This window comes from Scomber japonicus, chromosome 11, assembly GCF_027409825.1.
Source record: "Scomber japonicus isolate fScoJap1 chromosome 11, fScoJap1.pri, whole genome shotgun sequence".
Taxonomy (NCBI): domain Eukaryota; kingdom Metazoa; phylum Chordata; class Actinopteri; order Scombriformes; family Scombridae; genus Scomber; species Scomber japonicus.
This window is the reverse complement of record NC_070588.1, coordinates 15,395,970-15,420,200: the sequence shown is the minus strand read 5'-3', so window position 1 is coordinate 15,420,200 and position 24,231 is coordinate 15,395,970. Positions and strand designations below refer to the sequence as shown.

Sequence of the window (24,231 nt, the reverse complement as noted above, 5' to 3'; positions counted from 1 at the left end):
GAGTCATGAAATTAAAAGACTCTAATCAGCATAATTAACAGCGGTTTACTGGACAGAACACTAGATGTGTATTTACAATTTTTATTCTTGGATGTATTATTTATTCCCATCCTATGCTTATGGAATACATATTTTTTTTAAATTAGTGGCCTCAGATATTGTAATTATTGAATGAATGTTGTTAAAAAAGGTACTTCACACAGTGCAGTAAATTTGTGTTTTCTGTACTGAAACTTAAAGACAATAGTATCAGTCTAATCATAATATCCCTACTTCACTTCTAGCCTGGGTGTCATTATTTTATTATTCACTAATGTAACTGTATTAGTGCAGTTTGTGATCAGGTTCATGGGAATAATATACTTAATAAACACATGTATGCAACAAAAAATTACGATCATTTAAAAATATATAATTCATTATAATCTGCAGATTAGCAATTTGTGTGCAAATGTGCTGCGTTTTTTTAAAACTTTTGCTGCAAGTTTTCAACATATTAAAGCGACCAGCTTGTCTACACTGCTTTCTGAGATAATGGAAAGGCTGATGGATCAAGGTTTTTTCTAAACTCTTTTATGTTAATTTAACCAAAGAGATGTTCTCAAACACAGCAGGCCTTAATGTTGTCTTGACACAAAGGGATGCAAGAAGTGAAATGGTTTCAGCATCCTAACTTATGATCAAAGAATATGTAAACAAAATGTGACAAAGCATTTGATGCAAACTTTAATTACTTGACAGACTTTGACACTAGTACTAAAACTAATTTCAGTCAGTAAATAATCTGTGTTTTTATTTCTGGACCCAGTACTGGACTCATGCAGAGTTTATGCTGGTGCAGCAGCAACAGTTTGTGGGATGAACTGAGCTGTGTGTGTGTGTGTGTGTGTGTGTGTGTGTGTGTGTGTGTGTGTGTGTGTGTGTGTGTGTGTGTGTGTGTGTGTGTGTGTGTGTAAACCTAAAACTGTTCAGTATATATATTCACATGGTCCATTCCAAGGCTTTTGGATTGTAATTGCTGTTGTGTTTTTTTCCTCCCAGGAGGGACTAGTGTCTCTAGCGCTCTAGAGTGCCCCCCAGAGGAAACTCGCTCCATTGTCTCTCTGGATACCTCACAGATGGTACGTAAACACCTCTGTCAGTACTAATAAGAGCTGATCTTCACTAATTAATGACAAGAGAACCTGAAACCAAATCAAATGCAGGCTCATAGACTTACACCAATTTTAGCATTGTGAAACTTTAAAATCAAGTTTGTTTTGAGACTTCATGTCTGTGGTTATTGATGCTGTAGCAGTGATGTATTGGTTTTGCATTACATATAAAAGCATATTATTTTGTTCTTTATGTTCATGGAGGTAGACATGCTATTAAATATGCCATTTAATATGATATAATGCAATACAGCACTGTCTGCTGCCTCAAAAATAATGATTCATCACTTTGACACAGTCTGAACACAAATTAAATTATTATGTTTTGTCTGTTTTGGGATGTGTTATGATTGTAAACTGAATACTTGATTTTAGAGTGTTGGCCAGACTAAACAATTTATTTTAAAACACCATTTTGGGCTCTGAGAAACTCTTAAAGGCTTTTCTCACCGTTGTTTCATTTTATCAATTAAACAATTATTCAGAAACACAATTGATAGTACATAAAATGAATCATATTAGTTGCAGCCTGAGTTTAAACTAACATATGTGTAGTGTGCAGTTGGGACAAACACACAATGAGATACCAGACTTCTCACCATGAACATGGTAACGTTTCATTTGATAGAATATAAAATGGTTAGCATCAACACCAGTACAGAACAGTTCTTTGATCCAGGCCCATGTAAAGATGATATACAAGCTGTCTGGATGCTGCTAGCCCACCAGTCCTGGGGTTTGGGGTTATAGTCACCAGTGGCCAGTGTTTTGTGTCAGGGGTTAGAGGTGAGGTCCAATGGAAGCACATGAAAGAAGCTGTATGGTAGGAGCATAAACTTTTATCGCCTCTGGTGAATAATTGATGGCAGGTGTGAAATGACCTCCTGTAGGTTGGAGTAGACACTTGCCCAGTGGCCCAAATAAGAGGCATATATTTGGAATTAGATGTTAAATTAAGGTTAAACTTGAGGAGAGCGACTCTTGTCACTGCGCCCTAGCCTCTATACACACATTTATCTCAGATGTATTACAGTCAGGCTAAAAGGACATGCTAGTACAAAACCTCCGCTATTGTTAGCAAACTGCCAAGGGACTTTCTCCATGGACTGCTGATGAGAGCAGTTTATGCCTTAGCCTGAGATATTTTACGTCAATAGAACAGATGTATAGGCAGATTTGGAGTTAAGATGGCAGACATTATGAGAAACACAGTAGAACCTATTTTTCAAAGATCTTGTAACCTGCATCGGTTGAATGACAAACAAAATCAATACAGATTACAAATAGTCTCTTGTATTGTGTGGCATAAAGCATTCACACAGATTGTTTATGACCTCCTCAGTCATGTTGCTGTTTTTTATTCGTCTGCAGAACCGCATCCTGTGGATTGACGAGAAAAATTTGACTGCCCATGTGGAAGCTGGCATCGTCGGCCAAGACTTGGAGAGATTGGTAAGTACTGCTCATCCATCCATATTCATCCAGTGAAAGAGCTTACATGAATGTGAAATGTTGTGCCAACAATCAAGCTGTGTAACCACTCACATGCAGGTTGTCCATGCTCAGTCACCTTGGGTACTCTTTGCTCAGAAGGTCTGACAGTATTTAGGGAGGAGTTTGAGACAGGAGCAGAGTGCTGAAGGGGAAAGATTAGAGAGTGAGGTTGTGGTTCTGAGCAGATGGCATCATCAAGCTAATTCAGAAAAATGGAGAAGGAGCAGGCGTTTGATGTAGAGGAATGCGTGTGTTGCATCTAAAGCAGACTCCACCTCTGCATTTAGACTGGGCCATTTTGATGGAGCAGATGGGTCTGTATTATAAACTACGTTCCAGGGGAGTGCTGTGATAAAACGAGGCCTGACGTTACCCCATCTTGTGATGTGTGCCTCTGGTGGAGGTTGTTGTATTTTAAGGTCCTTATTATCATTATTATTATTATTATTACTACTACTACTATTACTGTTAAATGTTCTGCCTAAAGATGAAATCTTTTAGGGGTTGAACTTCTTTGAGGAGAATGCCTCTGTTCCTTACGATGATTCCCGTCAAACCCTAACAACATCTCTTTGTGTGACTCTAAAACAATTCTAAAAGTAAATAGACAAATAAAAATGCACAAACATGTTAGTAGTGTCCAGCCATTATTTTGCACATGACACTTGACCAGTGGAGTTTGGCACTGCCCAAATAATGTACTGATCTCTCTTTTCAGAGCTTTCATTCTCTTTCCACTTGGTTTATTTTAGGCTGTTGTAAAAATCTATGATGCCATAAAACTTGAGTTTTAGCTTTGCAGCATAACGAGAGCAGTGAAATTTTGCAGCAGACCCGCAATTATTTTTGTTCCCTTTGCTTGCTCATTCTTTTTTTCTTGCTATTAAAACATTCTTGTGGGATTATAAAGTCTTTTTTCCAAACATTTTTGCAACAACAAATGCATTTTGTTTAGTTTTTTTCTTCTTCTTCTTTTTTTTTTTTTTTACAGCTTAATGAGAGTGGTTACTGTACGGGGCATGAGCCTGACTCCATGGAGTTCAGCTCCCTGGGGGGCTGGGTAGCAACCAGAGCATCGGGCATGAAGAAGAACATCTACGGCAATATTGAGGACCTGGTGGGTTACTTACGTTCCACTTTACCTTCCTGTTTATGTTTGTTCCAAACCAACCATGACAGTCAGGACACATGAGTTACTGCAGTCATTAGGAAGCAAATTATTTGCTTAGCTTTTTTGGACTTTGCCCTCACCTCAAAGATGCAATGGCCATAGCATGAATTATGATGGAATTTTAATACTAGTTATATTTTGTAGCTTTTTGAAAGTATAGTTTGTTATTATTTGCATATGTTTGATTCTCAAAACAGTTAGTTATTTGTTATTTTTCTGATTTATTAGGTCGTCCACGTTAAGATGGTGACTCCACGAGGTGTGATTGAAAAGAGCTGTCAGGGTCCCCGCATGTCCACAGGGCCAGACGTTCACCACTTCATCTTGGGCTCAGAAGGTTTTTTAACATTCTCATGTGATTTTTGTACACCAAGGCACGTGGGCACATGTGCAACTGTGTGGAGTCATGTGTCAGTGTGGGTCTGTGTACATGACCGTATGTCTTTGTGATAAAACAGCAACATTAGGGCAGTTCTCATGCTCTGTGCCTCTTACACATTAACCAGCTTTAGTGGAAAAGTGATCTGGAGGGGTGTTAGTTAGGAAACAGCAAGTGTCCTTCCCACCCCATCTGCGGTGCCCTGTCCTTGTGAATGCCCACAGAGAATACTACCATATGCCAGGTTCCCCCTACATAATGAGAAGGTTCAGAGACTCCTGGCGTCACTGTGTTAAACAGCTGTGGATACAAACTTTATATTCGCCCTACAAAGCTCAGCAATCTGCTCCCTGACTGAACTGGGATCGCTGCAGAAATCTCTATTTGTACTCATTAGACCTAATGTTAGTACCAAGAAAACACCAGTATATAAGATTACATTCATATTTATTACAAAATGTAGTTACAAGTGACAAATTGTAGACTAACTGAAAATGAAATGTTTATATTGTTAATATGTGATTATGTTGTTGACTGCTTTTCACAAGAAATGTGTTACTCATTTATAAATAGTTCTATTGACTACCATAATACATTTTTATACATTTTAGTTGTATCATGACTGTGCAGGTTGACTTATTGAGTTATACAGTGTAAACCACTATGTGATAGTTATGGTAGACATCTATAAACTGGTCCCAGTCAGGCTTCCTGCTTTGGCAGAAACTTGCCATGTTTGATATATTTTGTGTTAAGTGAGCATGATTTATATTCAGTCTGTATAAACACTTAGAGTTCAGTGGGTTATATAGAGTTTAAAAGGCAACTGTGTAGAGCAGTGACAGGTGAGTAAATTACATACATCAGGGTTTTTGTCAACATTTCTCCTTAAGTGAAATTTATGGACTTCTCGAGTTTTCATATCTATGCATTTGAAGTCCCCATCAGTCTATCTGGGAATCATAGTATAGTAGAATACTAGAGGGATCAAGCACATCTGCTAGTAAATTTGGCTCAGTTTAATGTGTAGCAAAGAGTTAAAACGATTATTCAATAAATATAAAATGAATTAGTGAATATTTGGAAAATAATTCATCAATCATTTAAGTTCATTTTTTTTCTGGCAAGATTCCAAAAATGCCATAGTTCCAACTTCTCAATTGAGAGCATTTGCTGCTGTCTTTCTCTTATGTTACAGTAAACTAAGAATTTGTGGGTTTTGGAAAGCAATTTTGAAAACAATTTCCTAAAGCTCATCAACTTGCTGTCATTTTTCACAATCAATAGTACAGTCCAAACGAGAACAGATTAATCTGCATTTGAATTAATTATGAAAATAATAGTTAATAATAATAGCCTTAAAATATGCAGCATTCTACGTATATGATGTCTTACTTTAGTTCACTTTATTAAAGGGAGTTAAAAATAACAACTTGCATAACACCGTTATGATTCCACTTGAAATCTGAAAGAGAAATTGGTTGAATTTAGATGTAAAACAGTATTTTTGTAGCATGTACCAAATCTTTAAAAAAAAGAAAAGTAAAACAAAACAGCAAAACTCAAGACGTTAAAAGAAGTTTATGAATTCAGGATGATGATGATGATGATGATGATGATGATGTTCCATATTGCCAGTGAATAAGCACCTCTAGAGTAAAACATCTTAGGGAGAGCTTTTGTGCAGATAGAAATGGGAGAAGACCACACCTCTATGGGAGCGCAAGTACTTCTGGGAGGCCTAATGCTAGAACTAAGAGGTCATAACACTGCTTGGTCCCATTAAAATTATCTCCCTCCTCAGCCCAGAAACCTCATCCTGCAGTCTGACAGTAGGCTACAACAACAACAAAGCACCGCACCAAAACCCTCAACTATGCTCTGCATGTTAAGTGGAACGCATCCATTTTATCAAAATTACTGTGAAACCTCGAGCTTCTCATTCACCGCACAACAACTGGGTCTCTCTATCTCTCTAACCTTGAAGTTGCCTGCATGCAAAGTACCCCCCCCCCCCCAGCCAGTGTAAAGAATGATTGGAATAATCAATGATAATCCCTTTCTCTTTAAACTCTTCTTAACTGTTGAGGCTGTAGTGTTGGTGTGTGAAGCCAACCAGTGCTAATCTAATGCACAAACTCAATTCTTTGCTTCTGAAGTGAAGTGGAGTCTCAAGTTTTGTTTACATTAAAAGTCAAATAGTCCCTCTTCCTAATTACTAATCCAGTAAAATGAGGCTGGTTTAGTAAAAACACAGTAAAACTGGATTAAGCTATACTCAAGCATCATCATTGTATTGCGTTCATCCCCTTGAGTGTTTTTCTGACCTTGCTACTCATACCCTCTGTTTATTGCTCTTGTGCTTTAGCTCCTCCCTAGCTTTCTCTCTCTCTCTCTCTCTCTCTCTCTCTCTCTCTCTCTCTCTCTCTCTCTCTCTCTCTCTCTCTCTCTCTCTCTCTCTCTCCCTTCCTCCCTGCTGCGCTCTCCTAGGCTCCTCCTGCCTAAGGTCAGCTGGGAGGAGCCTGAGGGTCTTTCATGGCTGAGGTGTATAATGGAGTAGCATGTTTTTCACTGGGCCACTGGGGCGCAGCATGTGACATGTAGTGTCACGTTAGGGGGCTCATTAGCGATCATAACATGTCGAGGAAATCTGCTAATGGAACCAGACCAGCAATGTTCAGGAGAGATACATCTGTAAATGGACACAGGCTGTAGTAATACAGAACTGTTGAGTCTATTACATCTCAGAAAATAGTGAAAAATATCTATCGCAGATTATGAAAATCCATTGTGACTTCTTCTTGTCAAACAAATAGTCCAAAACCTGTAGATAGTCAGAAAAAGGGAGCAAATCCTCACATTTGAGAGGCTGAACCAGCACCAGTAATGTGATTTAAAGAATAAATAGATGATTCAAATGAGAAAAAAAAAACTGCAAATTGCTCCAGCACTGACTGCAGTATTAACATAGATACAGTCTAATATGAGATCACAGTTGTGAAAATGTAAAAAAAACTACTGGATCAAATGGATAAAACATAACAAAATCAATAATAGTGATGAAAAATCTGAAAGATGAGACATCATAATGACATCATATCATAGTAACAAGAAAACTGGATTGACTAAAGTGTAGACTTACTAGTAAAATTGTTACATTGTCCCTCAGTAGAAGTAAAAAAGAGTAAAATATATAAAACCTTTACTTAGGATGTTGTATTAATTAAATTAATGTAGTGTGAATGTGGTCACAGATAAAATGGTAGCTATAACAGAGTCAAACTGTGGCAGCAATGGTTGCTACTAGCAACAGGACATTTAACTGATCCTGACCACTGGTGTCACCATGCAGAGTTAAAGATTTGAGTGTGCAAAAATTGTGATTTTTCTTCGTATCTTTGATATTCTTTTTTATATACAGGCACACAATGGTTTACCAGACATGGTTTTTAGTCGAAACAGTCATTAAGTTTGGGTGGATTTTCTATTTAGTGCTATCTCATTAGGATGACAGAGGAATTGTTTGTTTTTTCTTACCATGCACTTTGTATCATTTACTGTCAGCCCATAAAAGTCAAAGCCAGCCTCATTTCCATGTGGCTTTCATGTACACTTGTTTTGTCCAGTACATTACAGATGACTTGATCAGCTACTAAACAAAAATGACATTTATTTTTCATCCAAATATATACAAATTATAAATGTAATACACCTAGTGACCAGAAAAACAGAAACACTTGAACAGTTTATTACCATGTAAAACATTTAAGGGTGTATTTTATGGTGGTCGTGTTGCTCGGTTTGTCCACCGCATGTAGTTTTTACAGCATTATGCAATCTAGTTTAACAACACCACAAACTAGAGCCTCAGAAAATGATTAGCTTTCTGGGCGGCTTAGAGGTGAAGGCGCAACTTTTTTGTGTTTTATCCTCCTCCGCCTCCTCCTCCTCTTCTTCTATCATCCCGCTCTTGTCGGCCTCTCAACTACTGTATATACTCTCAATTAAAGGCAAACATGCCCCCTAGAAACAAACAAACAATGTAAAACCACAAGTTTCACAAAGTTAGCATTTATTACAGGGCTTATACACTGATTGTATTAAATTGTGCAGCAGTTTCTAATTTTCTGGTTACATTTTGTAAGTTTTCTTTTTTTCTTTTTATACATATCCACATGGCTTTTAAGCTTGTGTGAACTGCCTTGTACAGACTGAAGAAACTGTGGAAGATGATTATCAACACAATATCTTAACTTTGAGACTTGATAACTAACAACACTCTCCAGCTACTGTGTATCGTGCACCTGGATATTCTTTTACTATTAATCCCAGACATATTTGCCTATGTAAGGAAAAGTATACCCTCTACTTTTCAGACATGCAATGCGACTCCTTCAGCAGCTAATGATCGACAGTTTTAAGGGTCACGAGGTCAGCCAGAGGTTTAGGTGTATCTGTATATGTGGCACTGCTGTTAGCCTGGTTGCCTTTGATAGAGACTTGCTTTACTTCCTCATTCTCTCAGCTGATAAATCTTAGTTGTCCCCCGGTGTGTGGTAGAAAACCAGATCCATTTGGTGAAATGTGAGACAAAGGTCACCCAAAGGACCCTTGGGACGTGTACCAGAACCTTTTAAAATGGTCTTAACTTCCACTCTACTAGGGGGTTAGGTCATATAAATTGTGGGATCTGACTTCCTCCTTCCTTTTTTTCTTTTTTTCATTCAAAATCTCACTGTGATTTTCCACAGGCACCCTGGGTGTGGTTACTGAAGTTACAATGAAGATTCGCCCCATGCCAGAATATCAGAAATATGGCTCGGTGGTATTCCCTAATTTTGAGCAGGGAGTCGCCTGTCTTCGAGAAGTTGCCAGACAGGTAACGTTTTAATCTTTGTTGCAACATGGCTGGAAACTGTGTGTGTGTGTTGAAAGTGTAAGGTTTACCCGACCTACAATATGTTCATCTAGGTTTTCACTACACTGCTTTACTGATCTGCCAACAAAAAAGCAGCAAAGTGTTATGTTTTTTAACTTTGTGAACTCGTTAAAACCTAACTAGCCTCAGCTAAGTTATCTCCAGTAGAAAAAATCCAACACTTTCTCCAGCTGTAACCCAGTAAAACACATGATCAGACGTCTGTATTGAGACTTTTTACTGTTATGATACTGCAGAAAGTGTTAAATTTCTATTAACAGCATCTTAAGTTACTTGCTTGTCATTTTTTGCTGTTACTCTCAAACACCAATAATGAATGCAACTACAACGCAAATGTGCCAGTTGCAAGCTGTTAGTTAACCACATTGTGAAGTGACAGTATTTGGCTGGTGTCTTGTGGTTGTGAGCTGTAATCTTTTCTTTGCAAGTGCAGCTTATAACAGAAGATAAGAAGTCGTGCCTGTTTCAGTCAATCTCAGCACAGGATCTTTGAGGTTAGCTTTGTTTTGCCAGGGCCGTTCGTGTGTCGTCCTGTGATCACTTTGATTTCCTCCAGTTTCATCTCAGTCATGCAGCTCAACATCAGGTGAATTAGAGACACTTAAAATCTAAAAGTAGAAAACAAGATAAAGATAAAAACGGCACAGACAGACACTATTGTAATCCAACCTGCATCGAGCAGGAATGACTTAGTAAATCATGCAGACTGTTTATTCAGGATGTCGAACAAGGCACGAAAAGCTTTGAAGCCAAACCTCCATCTGTTGCTCTCAGTGTTGACACCAATAAATATAATTCGACAGCTTTATTTTTTGCCTGAATCACTGACAGACTAATGTGGACCTTTCTTTTATTCTTTTTCAATTTTTTTTGTTTGTTTTCTTTTACAGAGATGTGCTCCAGCATCTATACGACTCATGGATAATGAACAATTTAAATTTGGTAAGTTTTGTTTGATCAATCATTCATTCATTCATTCATTCATTCATAGTATAGTCCAGACTAGACTCCTGAATGAAGACATCACTCTCATTCAGGCCCCATGAATACCTTGTGGTCCCCTTCCCTCCACACATAGGACTCAATGCGACTTGGTTTTAATTTTCAGGAAGTGTTTTTTCATTTAAAGCCAGATGTAAGCCTTGGCTTTGATCAAGAGCTTTGCAACATGTGGCACTCTGCATGCTTTCACCAGCAACATAATAGTAATTCTATTTGTTTTGAGTTGAAATTTGTTTCTTGTACTGTATATTTATCCAGTATCTGGATTTCTGTTTCATTGATGTACTGTATACCTCCTGAGAAAAGAGCAATGAATGGTAATAGTACAGCATGCAATGATTTTACCTTCTACAGCACAGTATTGTTAAATTGATTATTATTTCAGCAGCAGAATAGCTACACACACACACACACACACACACACACACACACACACACAAGCAAAAGAATTGAAGCAAGATGAAAAATGACCACAGCCAAAATGAAGTAGTTGTTACATTGAAGTTTTATGATGTTGTTTCTTAGGGTCTAGTGGAATGCATCTGGCATTACCACAGATCTCTGTAAAGTTCCCCAGTCTCCAGGGATCTCATTATCTCCCCTATATTTCCACTTTTCACAGAGTAGGCACTTCTTAGCATTAAGTAGGGAAGATGAAGCGACCAGGTTTTTCACTAATAACTAAAACTCATGGCTCTATGATACCTTCTTGGGCTTATTAGTGGCTTGTCCTCACTTTTAATCATGTTGGCTGTTGAGTAAGGAGAGTTGATGTATTCACAGGTCCCTTTCAGATTGGGACTACAAGTACAATTTAGTACTGCCTGTCTTGACACGCAAGATGAAAAATGAGAATATTATAGTCAGTAGCACTGTGTGTTTTGATATGTAAAAAATATATAAGACCAAACCACAGAGAGGTAAGTTAACAGTAAAATTAAGCACAGTGTAGGTGTAATTTTCTCTTTCTGGATGTTGAGTATTTAATTAACGCGTATGATGGCTGCGACAGACCTAAAGACCCACAATCACCTTTTGGAATGGAAACAATTAGGACACTAAGTGATGAAGAGACTTGAGCATGGAGGGGGGGGGGGGGGGTAAATGAACTGTTAAGTCTCGCTATGATTGATAACCATCCCATTGGCCCCAGCCCCTCATTTTCGCTTGTCCACAGGCGTTTTTGTGCGTCCGATCAGGAATAAATCAAAAAGTGTGGGTGAGGAAGACGGATATCGCTGTGTCAACCCTACTTCCCTTCGGAAACCCTCTGATTTATTGTCCCTGTCGCTGGCAGCCACTGGCCAGTTGTAAAGTTATTCAAATGTTACCATTTATTTTTCCTCCTTTGTTTGAAACCCCCAAATAAATCTGACTCGCCTGCCCTCTCAGAACGCTGGAGGATACAAGCAGAAGCAGAGTATCACATGTGAATAAAAATAAAATTCTCAGTTATGCTTTTTTCAAGCTTACTTGTGCAAATACATGGCTGTGACTTTTAGCTGGTGTTTTCACAGGTCATGCCCTGAAGCCTCAAGTATCTTCACTATTCACATCCTTTTTGGACGGATTGAAAAAGTTTTACATCACCAAGGTAAAAAACAAATAGCAAGTGAACATCACCAGTTGCTTGAGGCGAATCTTATCCATGAAAAATAAATGCACCTCTTTAATCCTCAGTTCAAAGGGTTCGACCCCAACCGCTTGTGTGTGGCCACACTGTTGTTTGAGGGAAATCGTGAGAAGGTCCTGCAGCATGAGAAGCAAGTTTATGACATTGCTGCAAAATTTGGGTAAGTAGTTGCTATCTTTCCAATCAGTTAATGATCTGCGGCCTTGTAAAGCACAGAAATGGTAAAGCACCATTTGTTGGGAAGTTAAATCTGATGGGGAGCTGCTAGAGGCTCTGATTTCACTTTATTTAATCAGCCATTATGTAGTAGCCGGGAAAAGGATGGAAAAGCACTATTACCCACTTCAGACTTGGTCTTCCACTCAGTAGTTTGTCTTGGCATGGATTGATGGATCACCTGTGGACATCCTCCTGTCAGGCCAGCTTTTATGTTAAAGTAAATGTGGTGTGGGTGGGGATAGCTAGGGCATAGCTCCCCTCAGGACAGCACAGGGCGAGAGGACACAGCCTGGGACTGCTTCGGTGTTGTGATTGATCATGAATGGATCAATGAGGACTTTGGGAGAAATCAGTTACCTGTCAGGCTGAGAGGGATGCTCTCTCTATCCTCGGCCTGTTTTTAAACCCCTTACAGCAGCTTCATAGATGGGTTTATCCTCATATAAATTAACTTCTGTGCTGGTCCACCTTGTTATTATAATCAAGATTTATTGTTTATTGGTAATCCTGAGGGGGCTGTGAAGTCATACGTTTAAACACGTTCCAATGAAATGTTCACTGCCTTAAACTTTAAAATGTTTTGTGCACTTAACAGGGAGCAGTCGGCTGTAGTTGTATAACATGAAATACAAGTTATCTCTATTCCCTCTATATTGGAGGCTTTTTTTTTAAAGTTGTTTTCAACATACCACTCCTTTTTTTTAGTTAAAGAGCTTCTGGTATATAATGAGCATGTTCTGGTATAAATGTGCATGTTCCCCCATTTTCCAATCATTTACTAATACCAGAAGCTGTGTTTATCAGGGTTTTTTGTAGACTACATGGTCAGCAGCTTCTTGCAGCAAGAAACAAAACAATTTGTGAAATAAATTATCAAAAAATAGCTATTTAGTTATATAATAGTTATAATACATGTATATAATAATGTATTTAAACCAAAGTAATTTCAAAGTAATACAAACCAGTGAGAAACTCATAGCTCAGATACAACAGTCTAAATATACCATCCTCACTGGGCAATGTCAGTGATTTTTTGGTGGGTTTTTTTGGGTGATAGTTATTGATTACATATTACTGTTAGAGTTACTCTTTGGTTCAGGGCCACATTTGCAGGTAGCTGGAGTGCTGCTCTGGTAATAGCCAGCAATAAAATCATGAGAAACTTGTCAGTTACATGCAGCATACTCTGCTTTATTGCATTATTTCAAATAAATCATGATCCCCCATCACATCAAGTGCCAGTGATGGATTAGTGCGGTTCTGTGAGGAATATTTTCTTGTGGCGTTAGGAAACAAGAAGAAGGGTGAAAATCGATGTAGTGATTTTCTAATGAGCTTGGCCTGATTAGTTTGGGTGGTAGATGAAAATTTGATTATACACCGTAGGTGATGGATGTGTGGCTGACCTGTGGCGATGCATAGAGCAAAGCTTCATTGATCTGTACATTGTTGGATTGACAGGCTCCCAGGCAGCTGTTGTGAGGAGGAGCGGGCAAGCCAACAAAGCTAAAAGAAAGAGCTGTTAAATATTAACCCTGTTATCTTCTTCCAGGGGCCTGGCAGCTGGAGAGGACAATGGGCAGAGGGGCTACATGTTGACCTTTGTCATCGCTTACCTCCGGGTGGGTCACTCCTCTGGTTTTTTTTCTGACTGAGCTGAAGGGCGGGGTGGGCAGGGAGGACACAATCTGACAGGACCTCTGACAGCAGATAGCATAGTGAGCAATATAAAGACCCCGCAGAATGTGACCTCTGGAGGTCTTTGATTTGATCTGGTCACAGTTGTTGCCAAGGTGTCTAACACTGAAGAGTGTGGAGACACTTTGACAACTAGAGAACATGAAAAGAGCACAGTAGTTGCAGTCAGGATGACAATGGAGAGTCATATGAGGTCAGTCCTGTCAGAGGCCTTTCTGATAATCACAGAAACATGAAAACAGTGCATGTGCATGATCTCTAGTAACTGGGTTACTCTCTGCTTTCTCAAAATACTGATTTCTAAAAGAAGATTTCTTGAAGAAAGGTAATTTAGTAATTTAGTGGTCACGTATACGTATATTTAATACTGATTCATCCTCTCCTCTTTTGTGCAAAGGCCTTTTTAAATTGAATTTCAATGAGAAATATAATAAATAAATAAGAGCTATAGTTTCCTAGTTAGTTAAAACCAGGCCCTTGGCTAACATAACACATACGCGCGCACACACACACACACACACACACACACACACACACACACACACACTTGCGTAGAAAAGGTTTATTTACTTGATCAAGTAGAAGTGAATGAATAATCAGTACATGTTCTGTTCTGATGCTCCCTTCAATTCTGAAGTTTCTGTCCTCCAGAGATAGTCTTTAAACCACACAGATAATGCCACAAGTTGAGCCATGCCCAAATATGGCCAGATCCATCACATTTACAGCATATAGAATTTAGTCTACTGGTCTACAGATAAAACAGTGCCTAGACGCAACTCCTTTGTCCTCCATCCCACAGGGTTCACCATATCCAACCTCTGACTACAGTTACCTCTACCCCGTTCAGAGAAACGGGCAAAAACATATCTGACCTCGGCTGCTATAGCAACACTATCAAAATGCTTCCTGTTTTCCCCAAAAGCAGTCTCACTGCTTACCATTCCCTCAAGGGGAGACAATGTCTAAACCAAGATTTGTTGTGGCCTTGCAATGACCGCAAAGCCTAGTTTGACCCAGTACATGCCAGTGATTGACGTAAATGATGGAAAATTCCCCAACACAAATACTAACCTGAAATTTATCAAGAGAGTTGAACATGTGAAATGACACACCATCACATGCAAAATATTTTAATTTAAAGTCCAACAAACACTGAAAGCCACACAAACTAGCCTTTAGACATCTAGTGAACCAGTTTCTGCAGATGAACAGAGTATTTGTAAAATATAGTCACAAATGAAAAGAGGCATCCGTCCAAAAACTGAAGGAAGCAGCATTTTCTGTCACTAATACACATGAATCATCATTGATAAGATTGGAGGTGATGGGGAAATTAGATTATTGATCTGCTACATGTTTATGTGGATTTTACAGTAAGCAGGTCACTACTAGCCTGGGTAAACCCATGCTCTCTTTCTAGTGACATTCCACTTCGCTCAGAAAGTTACCTACCTCACTTGTGGTAGGGTCTAGCGTTAGCCAGACTAGGTCACTACAGTGCATGCAAAGTGTCTTGGTTTTATGTGTGTTTGTAAACATACTGAATAGCATTGACTTGTCAGCCTACTAATGTTAATGTTTTATTCTGAGCAGGACTTGGGGATGGACTACTATGTGATCGGGGAGTCCTTTGAAACCTCTGTGCCTTGGGACAGGTAAATACACATGTAACTGCAACGTTTGCATTTTGATTTTGGCAACATATTGTTAGCCATGTCTTTCTTCCCCCTCTCCTCCTGTCATATCTCACTTATGCTATAATAAAGGCATAAAACATCCTTCCCACCCCCCATAACAAAAGAAAACACAGCCAAGACCTGAAGGCTTTTCCTGTTAATTTAAATAGTGGTAAACATTTTTCCTTATTCATCTCCCACACATTCAGTCTTAAGAGAGTCCTCTGTCTCCCTCATGCTCCTGTTTCCCCTCCTTTCTTTTATTTCTCTTTGCCTCTGTCTTTGACATTCACCTTCATGCCTGCCTTCTCCCTCCACATTAACCGTCTCTGCGTTGGCAGAAGCTTGCCTCCTCAGCCTACAAATGCGCCATTACTGACACACACACAAACCAATACACATATAAGAGATCTATCTGTGTGTTCAATGTGGGAAAGCACAATATGAGCCACAGATTCATCTCTCATCCACTTGTGGTGTGTTCTGCATTTTCTACATATTCTCATCATCGTTTTTCTTTAACACACACCCGCGCACACACACTCACTTGCATATGCACACACACCACATTGTGTAACATGCCTGACGGGAGAGACCAAGAGATCAGGCACTGAGGCGAGCATATGTGCTTGGCTCATTACCCATCCTCCTCCCCATCCTCCACACTCCACACACGGCTGCACATGCTCAGGCATGGCGGCCATTTCCACACCAGTGGGAACCTCTAACAGAATGGTCTTCATCTTAAAGTCTGTCCTCTTCCTCTTTCTTGGTCTCTTGCCATTTTTTCTGAATTTTAATAATCCTGCATAAGAAATGAATGCAGTGCAAAGCAGGTTCCCTTACAAACAACACTAGTATTATGTTTTAAATACATAAATGTCAGCATTTAATAAACAAGTTGTTACAATTCTGTTCTATCTGGTTCAGTTTTTAAAAATGTTGCCATTTACTTTATTTTCAGGGTGTTGGACATTTGCCGGAACGTAAAGGCGCGCATCGTCGGAGAGTGTAAAGAGAGAGGAGTTCAGTTTCCTCCGTTATCCACGTGCAGGTAATACTTGCAGATGGCAGCACAGTTTTTGACAGTAATGTAAAATGTTGGTCTGTCTGTACTGTACAAAGTACTTTATGACTTCAGTGCCCTGTCCATGGCATTCAGCCTCAAGCCTGCTTACTCTTTAGAGGACTCAAACCTCTGAAAATGAGTCACATACATAGGATCATACTAAGGATCATTTTAAAAGCAGCTAAATCTTAAATTATTACTCAAACTGTAGTTTGTTTGTTTTTTGGGGACTATTTTAAGCTGTGGATTTGGTGCACTGATGACTATGACACCAGAATGGAGTTTGTTGAATTGACTAAGGAGAAACTGCAATGCCACATGTCACACAGGGTAAAGGTGTGATTCACTGATGTGTTTTTATAGTTTTTACACAAGGATGGAGGTTTGTAGCACCGGAGAAAAAGCTATATCAGGTTTTGTGGAATTTGTTGACAAAAACAAATATATAGAATATCGCTGGACTTCTCCTTTTTATATCCTGTTTTAGCACAATCTACTTAATATTGTCTACAATTGTCGAACTTATGATTTAATCAGAAACTATTTGTTTCTATTTGTATCAAAGAATACATAAATAGGATTATAGACTGAAATGTCTGGTCAGAAGTTTTGATGTTCTCACACACACACTTCTACTAACCCCAACCCCTGATACGTTAGCCAGAGCCTGACAGACAGACGGCGAGTCGGTTGAGGAGCACCAGGCTGCTGCTCACCGATTGTGGACAGATTAGACCTCGGCCTGATTATGCTACAGCCATTCATTTCCCGGCTGCAGTCTGTCACATGATTGATTTGTCCATTTAACCTCTAGAACAGTCAGTGTGCCAGGTGATGGGCCATGTCAAATGAACAAGGGCTCTGCACCCTGCTCCTCCACAGGGAGCAAGGCCAAAGAGAGACTTTGCAAACTGGAAAAACTGTTTATTCTTAAAAAGAAGTAATTTTTTTTACACATTGCATTCTATTTAGAAGCAGCCACATTAGCAATAATGATGTTTTGTTCAGTGAAAAATAACAAATCAATTTTGCAAACATTAAAGTGTCAGCTGAGTCATCCTATTACGAAAGCATTTAATGTGTGATAATGCCACATTATTAAAGGTGCCTCCACTCTCTGAAACCTTGAATGGAAATGAGGAGGGGTTGAAAGCAAAACCTCCCACTTTACTATGCCTCCCAATTACAAAGGAGAAAATGCACTTATTGTATGAAAATGGATTCCTATAAATTAGGTTTCAGAGGGCCAGTTAAAGGAGAAATATTAAGGAGTCCTCCCCATTTGTCTAAACATGCATTTTGCTTTTGCAGGGTGACTCAGACGTACGATGCAGGTGCCTGTGTCTACTTCTACTTTGCCTTCAACTACAGGGGACTCGGTGATCCAGTACATGTTTACGAACAAGTAGAGGTACATTCACTTTTATTTTTAACAACATAGCCCTCACAATTATATCTGATGAATATCATTATTACATCTGATGTAATGATGTGTCTTCATATCCAACAGCCCAGAGAGTGAATGTCAGACTGAATGTGGTTTTATTTTTTCTTTCCCAGCGTGCAGCTAGAGAAGAGATCCTTGCCAATGGAGGGAGCTTGTCACATCATCATGGAGGTACAACCTGAGAAATGTATACGAAAATATGGGCACACTGAACTGAATGAAATTCTTATAACATGAGCATTTTATTTGCACCTTTTCTCTAAATTGCTATTTCTGAGAAGAGGCTGTAGGGAGTCGTGATGACAGCATGACGTGTGCTCTTCTATGGTAGCGAGCTGCCCAGTCGTGCTGTAAATGCATTTGGGTCTGAGGTCTTTCATAGCTCAGACGAATGACTCTGACTCGGCTATTTTTCATTTCGTCAGTGACCAAATGAAACGTGAGCAGGGGAGGGCGGTGAAACAACTTCCTGGGTCCCATCAGGGCTAACCGAAATGGCTGCCTTATCTATATTGCCATCCGCCTCGCTGTTTTCATACATCACTTCAGGCTATTCATCATGCCTGTCAAAAACAGTATGCAGTGAATCAGCTGCGATATTAAATCACAATTTTTCCTGAAGGCGGGGACGGGTTCAAAATTAAAAGATTGCTAATAAAAAGGAGGCGGTGGGCCAGGGTAAATGATGCCACCGTTATCGCCGGCTGTATACTGACCTCCAAACGGTGGCCCGGCCACCCCAAGCAGCCGGGGGAGGTGACAGAGGGGGGGAAAGAGGAGGGGATATTGATGCAGCTCCTGCGTGCGAGGCCCACTCTGTAATTGTGATTAATAACAGTGGGGCTCGCTATCTGGGCGCAGACAGGCCGGTTTGTCTGCCCACAATCAGTGCTTGACAAATGGAGCTAGTTTCACTGGGTTTTGTGTATCAAACAAAACAGATGTAGTCAAGGATGGTGAGGTGGGAGGGCACCGGAGGAAATATACATTTTTGTGGCCCTGTATTTACAGCAGGTCAGTGTTGTGCTGCGTGGGTGTCGGTAACGGAATCTGGGCGTGTAGAGTGTCTCTGCAGGACAAAATACTCAGCTAACGACAACATGTTTAAACAAAAATGGTGACGATTTGAACTTAAAAAATAAGTCAGATTTATCAAGCAGAAGCTCTGTTTGTTTGATCATTTGCTGGTTCTGAAAACCAGAACATTGGGAGAAATGTCCTCTTTAACTAGGTCACCAGTGTTGCAGCAGTGAAGAGTTGTTGAGCATCCATCACTGCGAGAGTCATCCATCTATCAGCCTTGCACCGCAGCCTCTCAACCTATACTGTGGCTCGGCCGTATCACCGGAGCGCAGGGCGGCTACCTTAGTCTGTCTCTCATGTCCTGACCCTTCATTTGTCAAAGAGGCCCGGGGAGAGTGAGAGCACCGCGTCAGGGGGTCAGTCTCCTTTGTATGAGGGGCCACCCCAGGGTGCCCTGCATCCTCACCTGACCTTGTGGCTTTGCAGAGCTTCAATCTCACTAACTCCGCACCACAGCACAGGTCACTGAACACAGGTGATAGAATAATGACCTGATTTAGTGAAGTTCTCTCGCCATTCACCCCACACTGCACCAGGCTTTTCTTCACGAGAGAAATATGACACTTTAAAAAAATCTGTCATTTCTGAAATAACTACCTGCACTTCTTTGCATGTCTCAGCTGCACAGACCAAGCCTGGAGAGATTGATTGCAATAGCAAGCAAAAAAGAGAGAATCTGACAAGATAGATGTGTAAATTATCACTGTGATGGAGGCAATGATGCAGTCCCAGCACCTTCTGTTTTCTCTCTCTCTCTTTTTTTTCCTAGGAGGAGGGAGGGATGGAGGTGGGACAAGTAGAGAAGGAGCAAGGAGAGGGAGGATGTGGTAGAGAGCAGGGGGACTTTTTTAGTTATGGGGTAGCAGCTGATTGGTCCCTCTGTCACCATCTGGAGGTGCGTGTGGTATCAGAGTCCCCGGTGACCCCGCTGTCTGCCCTGTTTTGTCAGGAGACGGGCCCCACTAGCCTCATGGCCGATCCCCATCTGGGTTCCCCGGCTGGACTCTGATAACACGGCGCCCCCTTCCCTCAACATGCCCTATTAACACAGGGTCTCCCCCTGCATGTGATGCAAAGAAGAGGCGTGTGTGCAGAGGGAAGGGAAGGCGTGTGAAAACTCCCATCATACACCTTCCTATTTTCAGGCTTTCGTATCTAATCTCAGGTGTTTACTCAGCACGCAGCACCTGTTCCACGCTGCTTTATTCTCAAATCTATCTTTGTGACTTTTGGAATATAGATGTTGTGCGTTTCTTTTAAGTTGGCATGACCTCCAAAAGTTAACATTTACCCAGAAAGAGATGACCTGACCTACTTAAAGCTCATTTCTGTGCTGCTCTTTGGCTCTTTCACTCTTTCACTCTGAGACTGACTTTTATGTCATTATTGCTTGATGAAAGCAGTTATTACTTTTGAAAAAACGATTTTCTCTTTTAAAATATTCAAACCTCTGGATGCTATGAGAGTGAACTTGTGACCTACTGGTCAAAGGTACATATAATGTAATTGGAACATCCCCATTTCAATTTTGTCTGGGGACTGGTGATTCAACTATTGTTTCCATTATAGATTCATTTGGTAATCCTTTTTTCAATAAACATCCCAAAATAGTGAAACAATGGCCATAACAATATCTTTTGTTAGTGGAATACCCTAAGTTATAAAACAGAGAGAAGCAGAAATGTTTTTCTTGATGAATCAATTACCAAAATTGATTATTTTATTTATTGTTTCAGCCCTACAAAGGACCTTTGTCAGCCTCACTTTTCCCGTCCATCTCCACTTCACTACCTATCAAAGACGTTGCGGTTTGTGGTCGTGTCTAAGCCACTAAAGTTGACTGTTTTCATGCTGTTTGTGCCTGTTTTTAAACTTGGTCATAAAATTCTTGTTAGTTTATAGGAAATCAAAGTTTCTTTTTTTAGTTGAAGTTTTGCAGTAAGACTTTGGCTTTCCAGCGAGGTTTCCCAGTCCTCTGTGCAGCCTCCACAGTCACCAGACCTCTCGCTGGCTCCAGACTCTCCGCTAAGAACCTGTCGGGTACAGACGCTGTGGAGTATGTCGGACTGGACAGCTGGTGAAGCAATGGGCACCCTCACTAGGCTTCGTGCCACAGCCACACTCGCTCCTTGGGTTTTAGCACGAGGGAAAGGAGAAGGGAGGGTGAAGAGCAGCTGAAAGCCAAAGTCCTGCTGACAGAGGAGCATTGTGTGGCACTCCACAGTCATCTCTGGCACCCTGTTGGCACTCGGGCCAGTGTCAGAGGGCACAGAAGTGCGTTCAGGACAAGCAAGCAAAACACCCTCGCAGGTTAGCCGGTGGAACGCGCTCATGAGCACAAAGAGCAGACAGAAGCACACAGTGAAACACACAGTGCCTTGGTGTCTCGGGAGGGAGGGAATTGGAGGGGCGTGGCGGCTCGCAGGGTGAGAGAGAAAAGAGTGAGGGAGCCGGGGACGGCCTGCTACAGCCGCCAGCCGGCCCCTCCTCTGGGAACACACAGAGCCTAATGAGTTTGATAGTCTGCTGAGCTCCATAAATCATGCCATGCAAAACATTTCTCCTCTCTGAATAAAAGCATTTATCACCCTCTGTTTATTCACTCACTCTCACAAGATTGATTGGCTCACAGCAGCCTGCTGAGCAATCAGCCGTGCCGATTCCTCTATTTCCCCCCCCCTCAGTCTTCTTCCTTGAGTTTATTTATTTATTTTTTTCTCTCTCTCTCTTTCTCTCTCTCCTCTTGTCATTCAGTGGGGAAACTTCGGAAGGAGTGGATGAGAGAGACTATCTCCAATGTCGGCATGGGGATGCTCAAGTCTGTCAAGGACTATGTGGACCCCAATAACATCTTCGGCAACAGGAACCTCCTCTAATTCCCCGCTCTCGTCCATCTTTCTCTCACCTTTTTCTAAAAAAGAAAAAAAAGCATCTTGGATTAATAGATACTAAATGTGAATTTAAACATGGACAGAGAACTTGTCTTTTTCATTAAATTCATCATTCGGTGCCATTTACTAAGTCACCCAAACCTTTTCTTTTGACATGATATTGCACTAATATGCTGTAACAATCATGTTGAAGCTCATCGTTGCTGTTGTGTCCTGGTCTCTGCTTGTTGTTGGAGCTGAAAATACAGACTTTGTACAGTCAGACTTAAAAAAACAAAAAAACGGCCAAGATGCAACTGGAGATGATGCAACATAAACTTATTTTTGTCATATTTGCTTATGTTTAACCATTTTTTCTAATTATCCTTGCCAACATAGTTAATTCATTTATTTGTTTTTACTTTCTGTGTGTGTGTGTGTCTGTCTGTGTGTGTGTGTGCGTGTGTGTGTGTGTGTGTGTGTGTGTGTGTGTGCGTGTGGCACTTCTTTAGTGGTCATTTCTAGATGAATGCGCTTTCTAAAGCTCTGTGCCTTTCTAAAGCTTTGTCTGCCTTTTCCTACACTTGCCTGTCCACACTCCCCTGGTGTTACACTCAGTCCCTTTGTAACATGATGTGTTTTGTGTGTCTGTTTTCAGTTCACCATTTTCATGCCTTTTCATTGTTCTGACCTATTGCCATAAGAGACTTTTTTCTGGACTGTATTTATGTGTGTGTGCGCCTCCATTGACAACTTAAAGCCCCATGAAATTTTAACAAAATCAAAACAAAACACTAGAGTATATTATTATTATCATCATTATTATTATTATTATAATTAATGTTATTATTGTAACAAAAAGACATATTCCTTGTGTGTTCAGTTTTTGTACCGAAAGCATGGTTTGTTACTGAGAAATGGAAAAAAAAGCCATTCGATCATGCGTGCTTCAATGTGACCATGTCTGCAAACACCTCTGGATCCCGGTGCTTTCGTCGTACCAAAGACTCAACACATCCAAACATGCAAACATACTGTACTAATATGCTTTGACCACCACCTTCACACGCATTTAACTCATGCACAGCTAAACTGCATTTTTTTAAATCAGCATATGCAAAAATAACCCTAAATGTTGATATCTGTTACTGTTACATGCTAAATTTTCTTTTCTTTTTTTCAAGACACTGTATTGATTTCCTATCTCCATTTACTGTAGTCGTCACCCAGAAATTCCTCCTCAAATACTTTCCCTCATTTGTGTATCTCTGTCGTAATTTGATACCAGACATTCTGTCACTGGTAACCACTGATTTTGAAGCAAGGTTGAGCTTTGAGAGAGCTGTATTAACACTGAACCTCCATCCTAATCTTTGGACCACCACATCCTTTTGATTCATAATAATTCTCCAAATAAAAGGATAATTTTGGACCTGCCATCTTACATTGAATGGTTTCATATTTTACCCTTGTGTCAAAAAGAGCTTTTTGAATGTTATGGATGTGCCCCTTTGTTATTTTCCACTTCTTTACACAACATAGTAACATCCAAGTACATTTTGTCAATGCTATTTGTGCAATAAATTCAACTAAAACATCCTGTTTCAGGTTTTTTTTTCTCTTAGCACACACAACCTAATTCATTCCTTTGCAGGAAAGCAGAAATCCCTCCTTCACTGGTCTACGCATGTCATTTCTAATTCAGCTTTTCAGTAGATGCTCTTATTTATATTGTCAGACAGACAGTGCCCGAGAGCTGAGGGTTTTGTTTTGTTATCGTCTTGCTTTTCCTCTTCCTGTGCCACACTGAGTTTAAGGTAATCCAGCTCAGAGGAGTTTTTAGAGCTGGTCTTCTTGCTTTTTGACAGGTTTTCTTTCTCTACACACTGGCTCATTTGGGAGTCATCTTCACCCACACACAGCCGCCCACACACTGCTCGCTGACGTCACCACCACCTATCAACAGCAACAGAGCTCAGCCTTGGACTATGAAATACACTGCAGCTATCACAGTCCTTACACTGTACTGTAATAACTGGGATTGTGTGAATGGAGATTAACTGGACATAAAGGTTTTAGCTTTCAACATCACTCTAATGGTCCAGTATTGATCAGAGTTAGACAGTTTCCCTGTTAATATTTAGTCTTTCTAATCTGAGTGATTTAATGTCCTTCATGCAATTTCTTCTTTTCATGCCTCCAAGTTTATCTCAATGAAAAGTGCTTATAGCTGCAGTATTTCATTGATGAGATGAGACACATTTTGTGAGTGAGAGGATACATTTGTCCACATGAGGTCAGCATTGCACCGAGAGAAATGAGAGGCAGAGTGGATCACCACTGTGTACTTTCAAGTCAAAATAAACCAGAGGACATGTAGCAGCATATTTTTAT

At 40.2% G+C, this 24,231-nt stretch overlaps 1 protein-coding gene across 1 annotated transcript in view; it reads left to right on the top strand.

The window, feature by feature from the left end:
• Window positions 1-23,433, top strand: part of agps (alkylglycerone phosphate synthase) — a 30,029-nt gene extending 6,596 nt beyond the window's left edge. Inside the window, exons 7-20 of the mRNA XM_053329235.1 lie at window positions 1,042-1,121; window positions 2,526-2,606; window positions 3,640-3,765; window positions 4,048-4,156; window positions 8,950-9,077; window positions 10,028-10,079; window positions 11,657-11,733; window positions 11,820-11,932; window positions 13,544-13,613; window positions 15,286-15,347; window positions 16,333-16,422; window positions 17,749-17,848; window positions 17,998-18,055; window positions 21,722-23,433. Coding sequence (XP_053185210.1) covers window positions 1,042-1,121; window positions 2,526-2,606; window positions 3,640-3,765; window positions 4,048-4,156; window positions 8,950-9,077; window positions 10,028-10,079; window positions 11,657-11,733; window positions 11,820-11,932; window positions 13,544-13,613; window positions 15,286-15,347; window positions 16,333-16,422; window positions 17,749-17,848; window positions 17,998-18,055; window positions 21,722-21,843 — 1,268 coding nt within the window. The 3' untranslated portion in view covers window positions 21,844-23,433. The remainder of the gene's footprint in view (window positions 1-1,041; window positions 1,122-2,525; window positions 2,607-3,639; window positions 3,766-4,047; window positions 4,157-8,949; window positions 9,078-10,027; window positions 10,080-11,656; window positions 11,734-11,819; window positions 11,933-13,543; window positions 13,614-15,285; window positions 15,348-16,332; window positions 16,423-17,748; window positions 17,849-17,997; window positions 18,056-21,721) is intronic.
• Window positions 23,434-24,231: the final 798 nt, after the last annotated feature.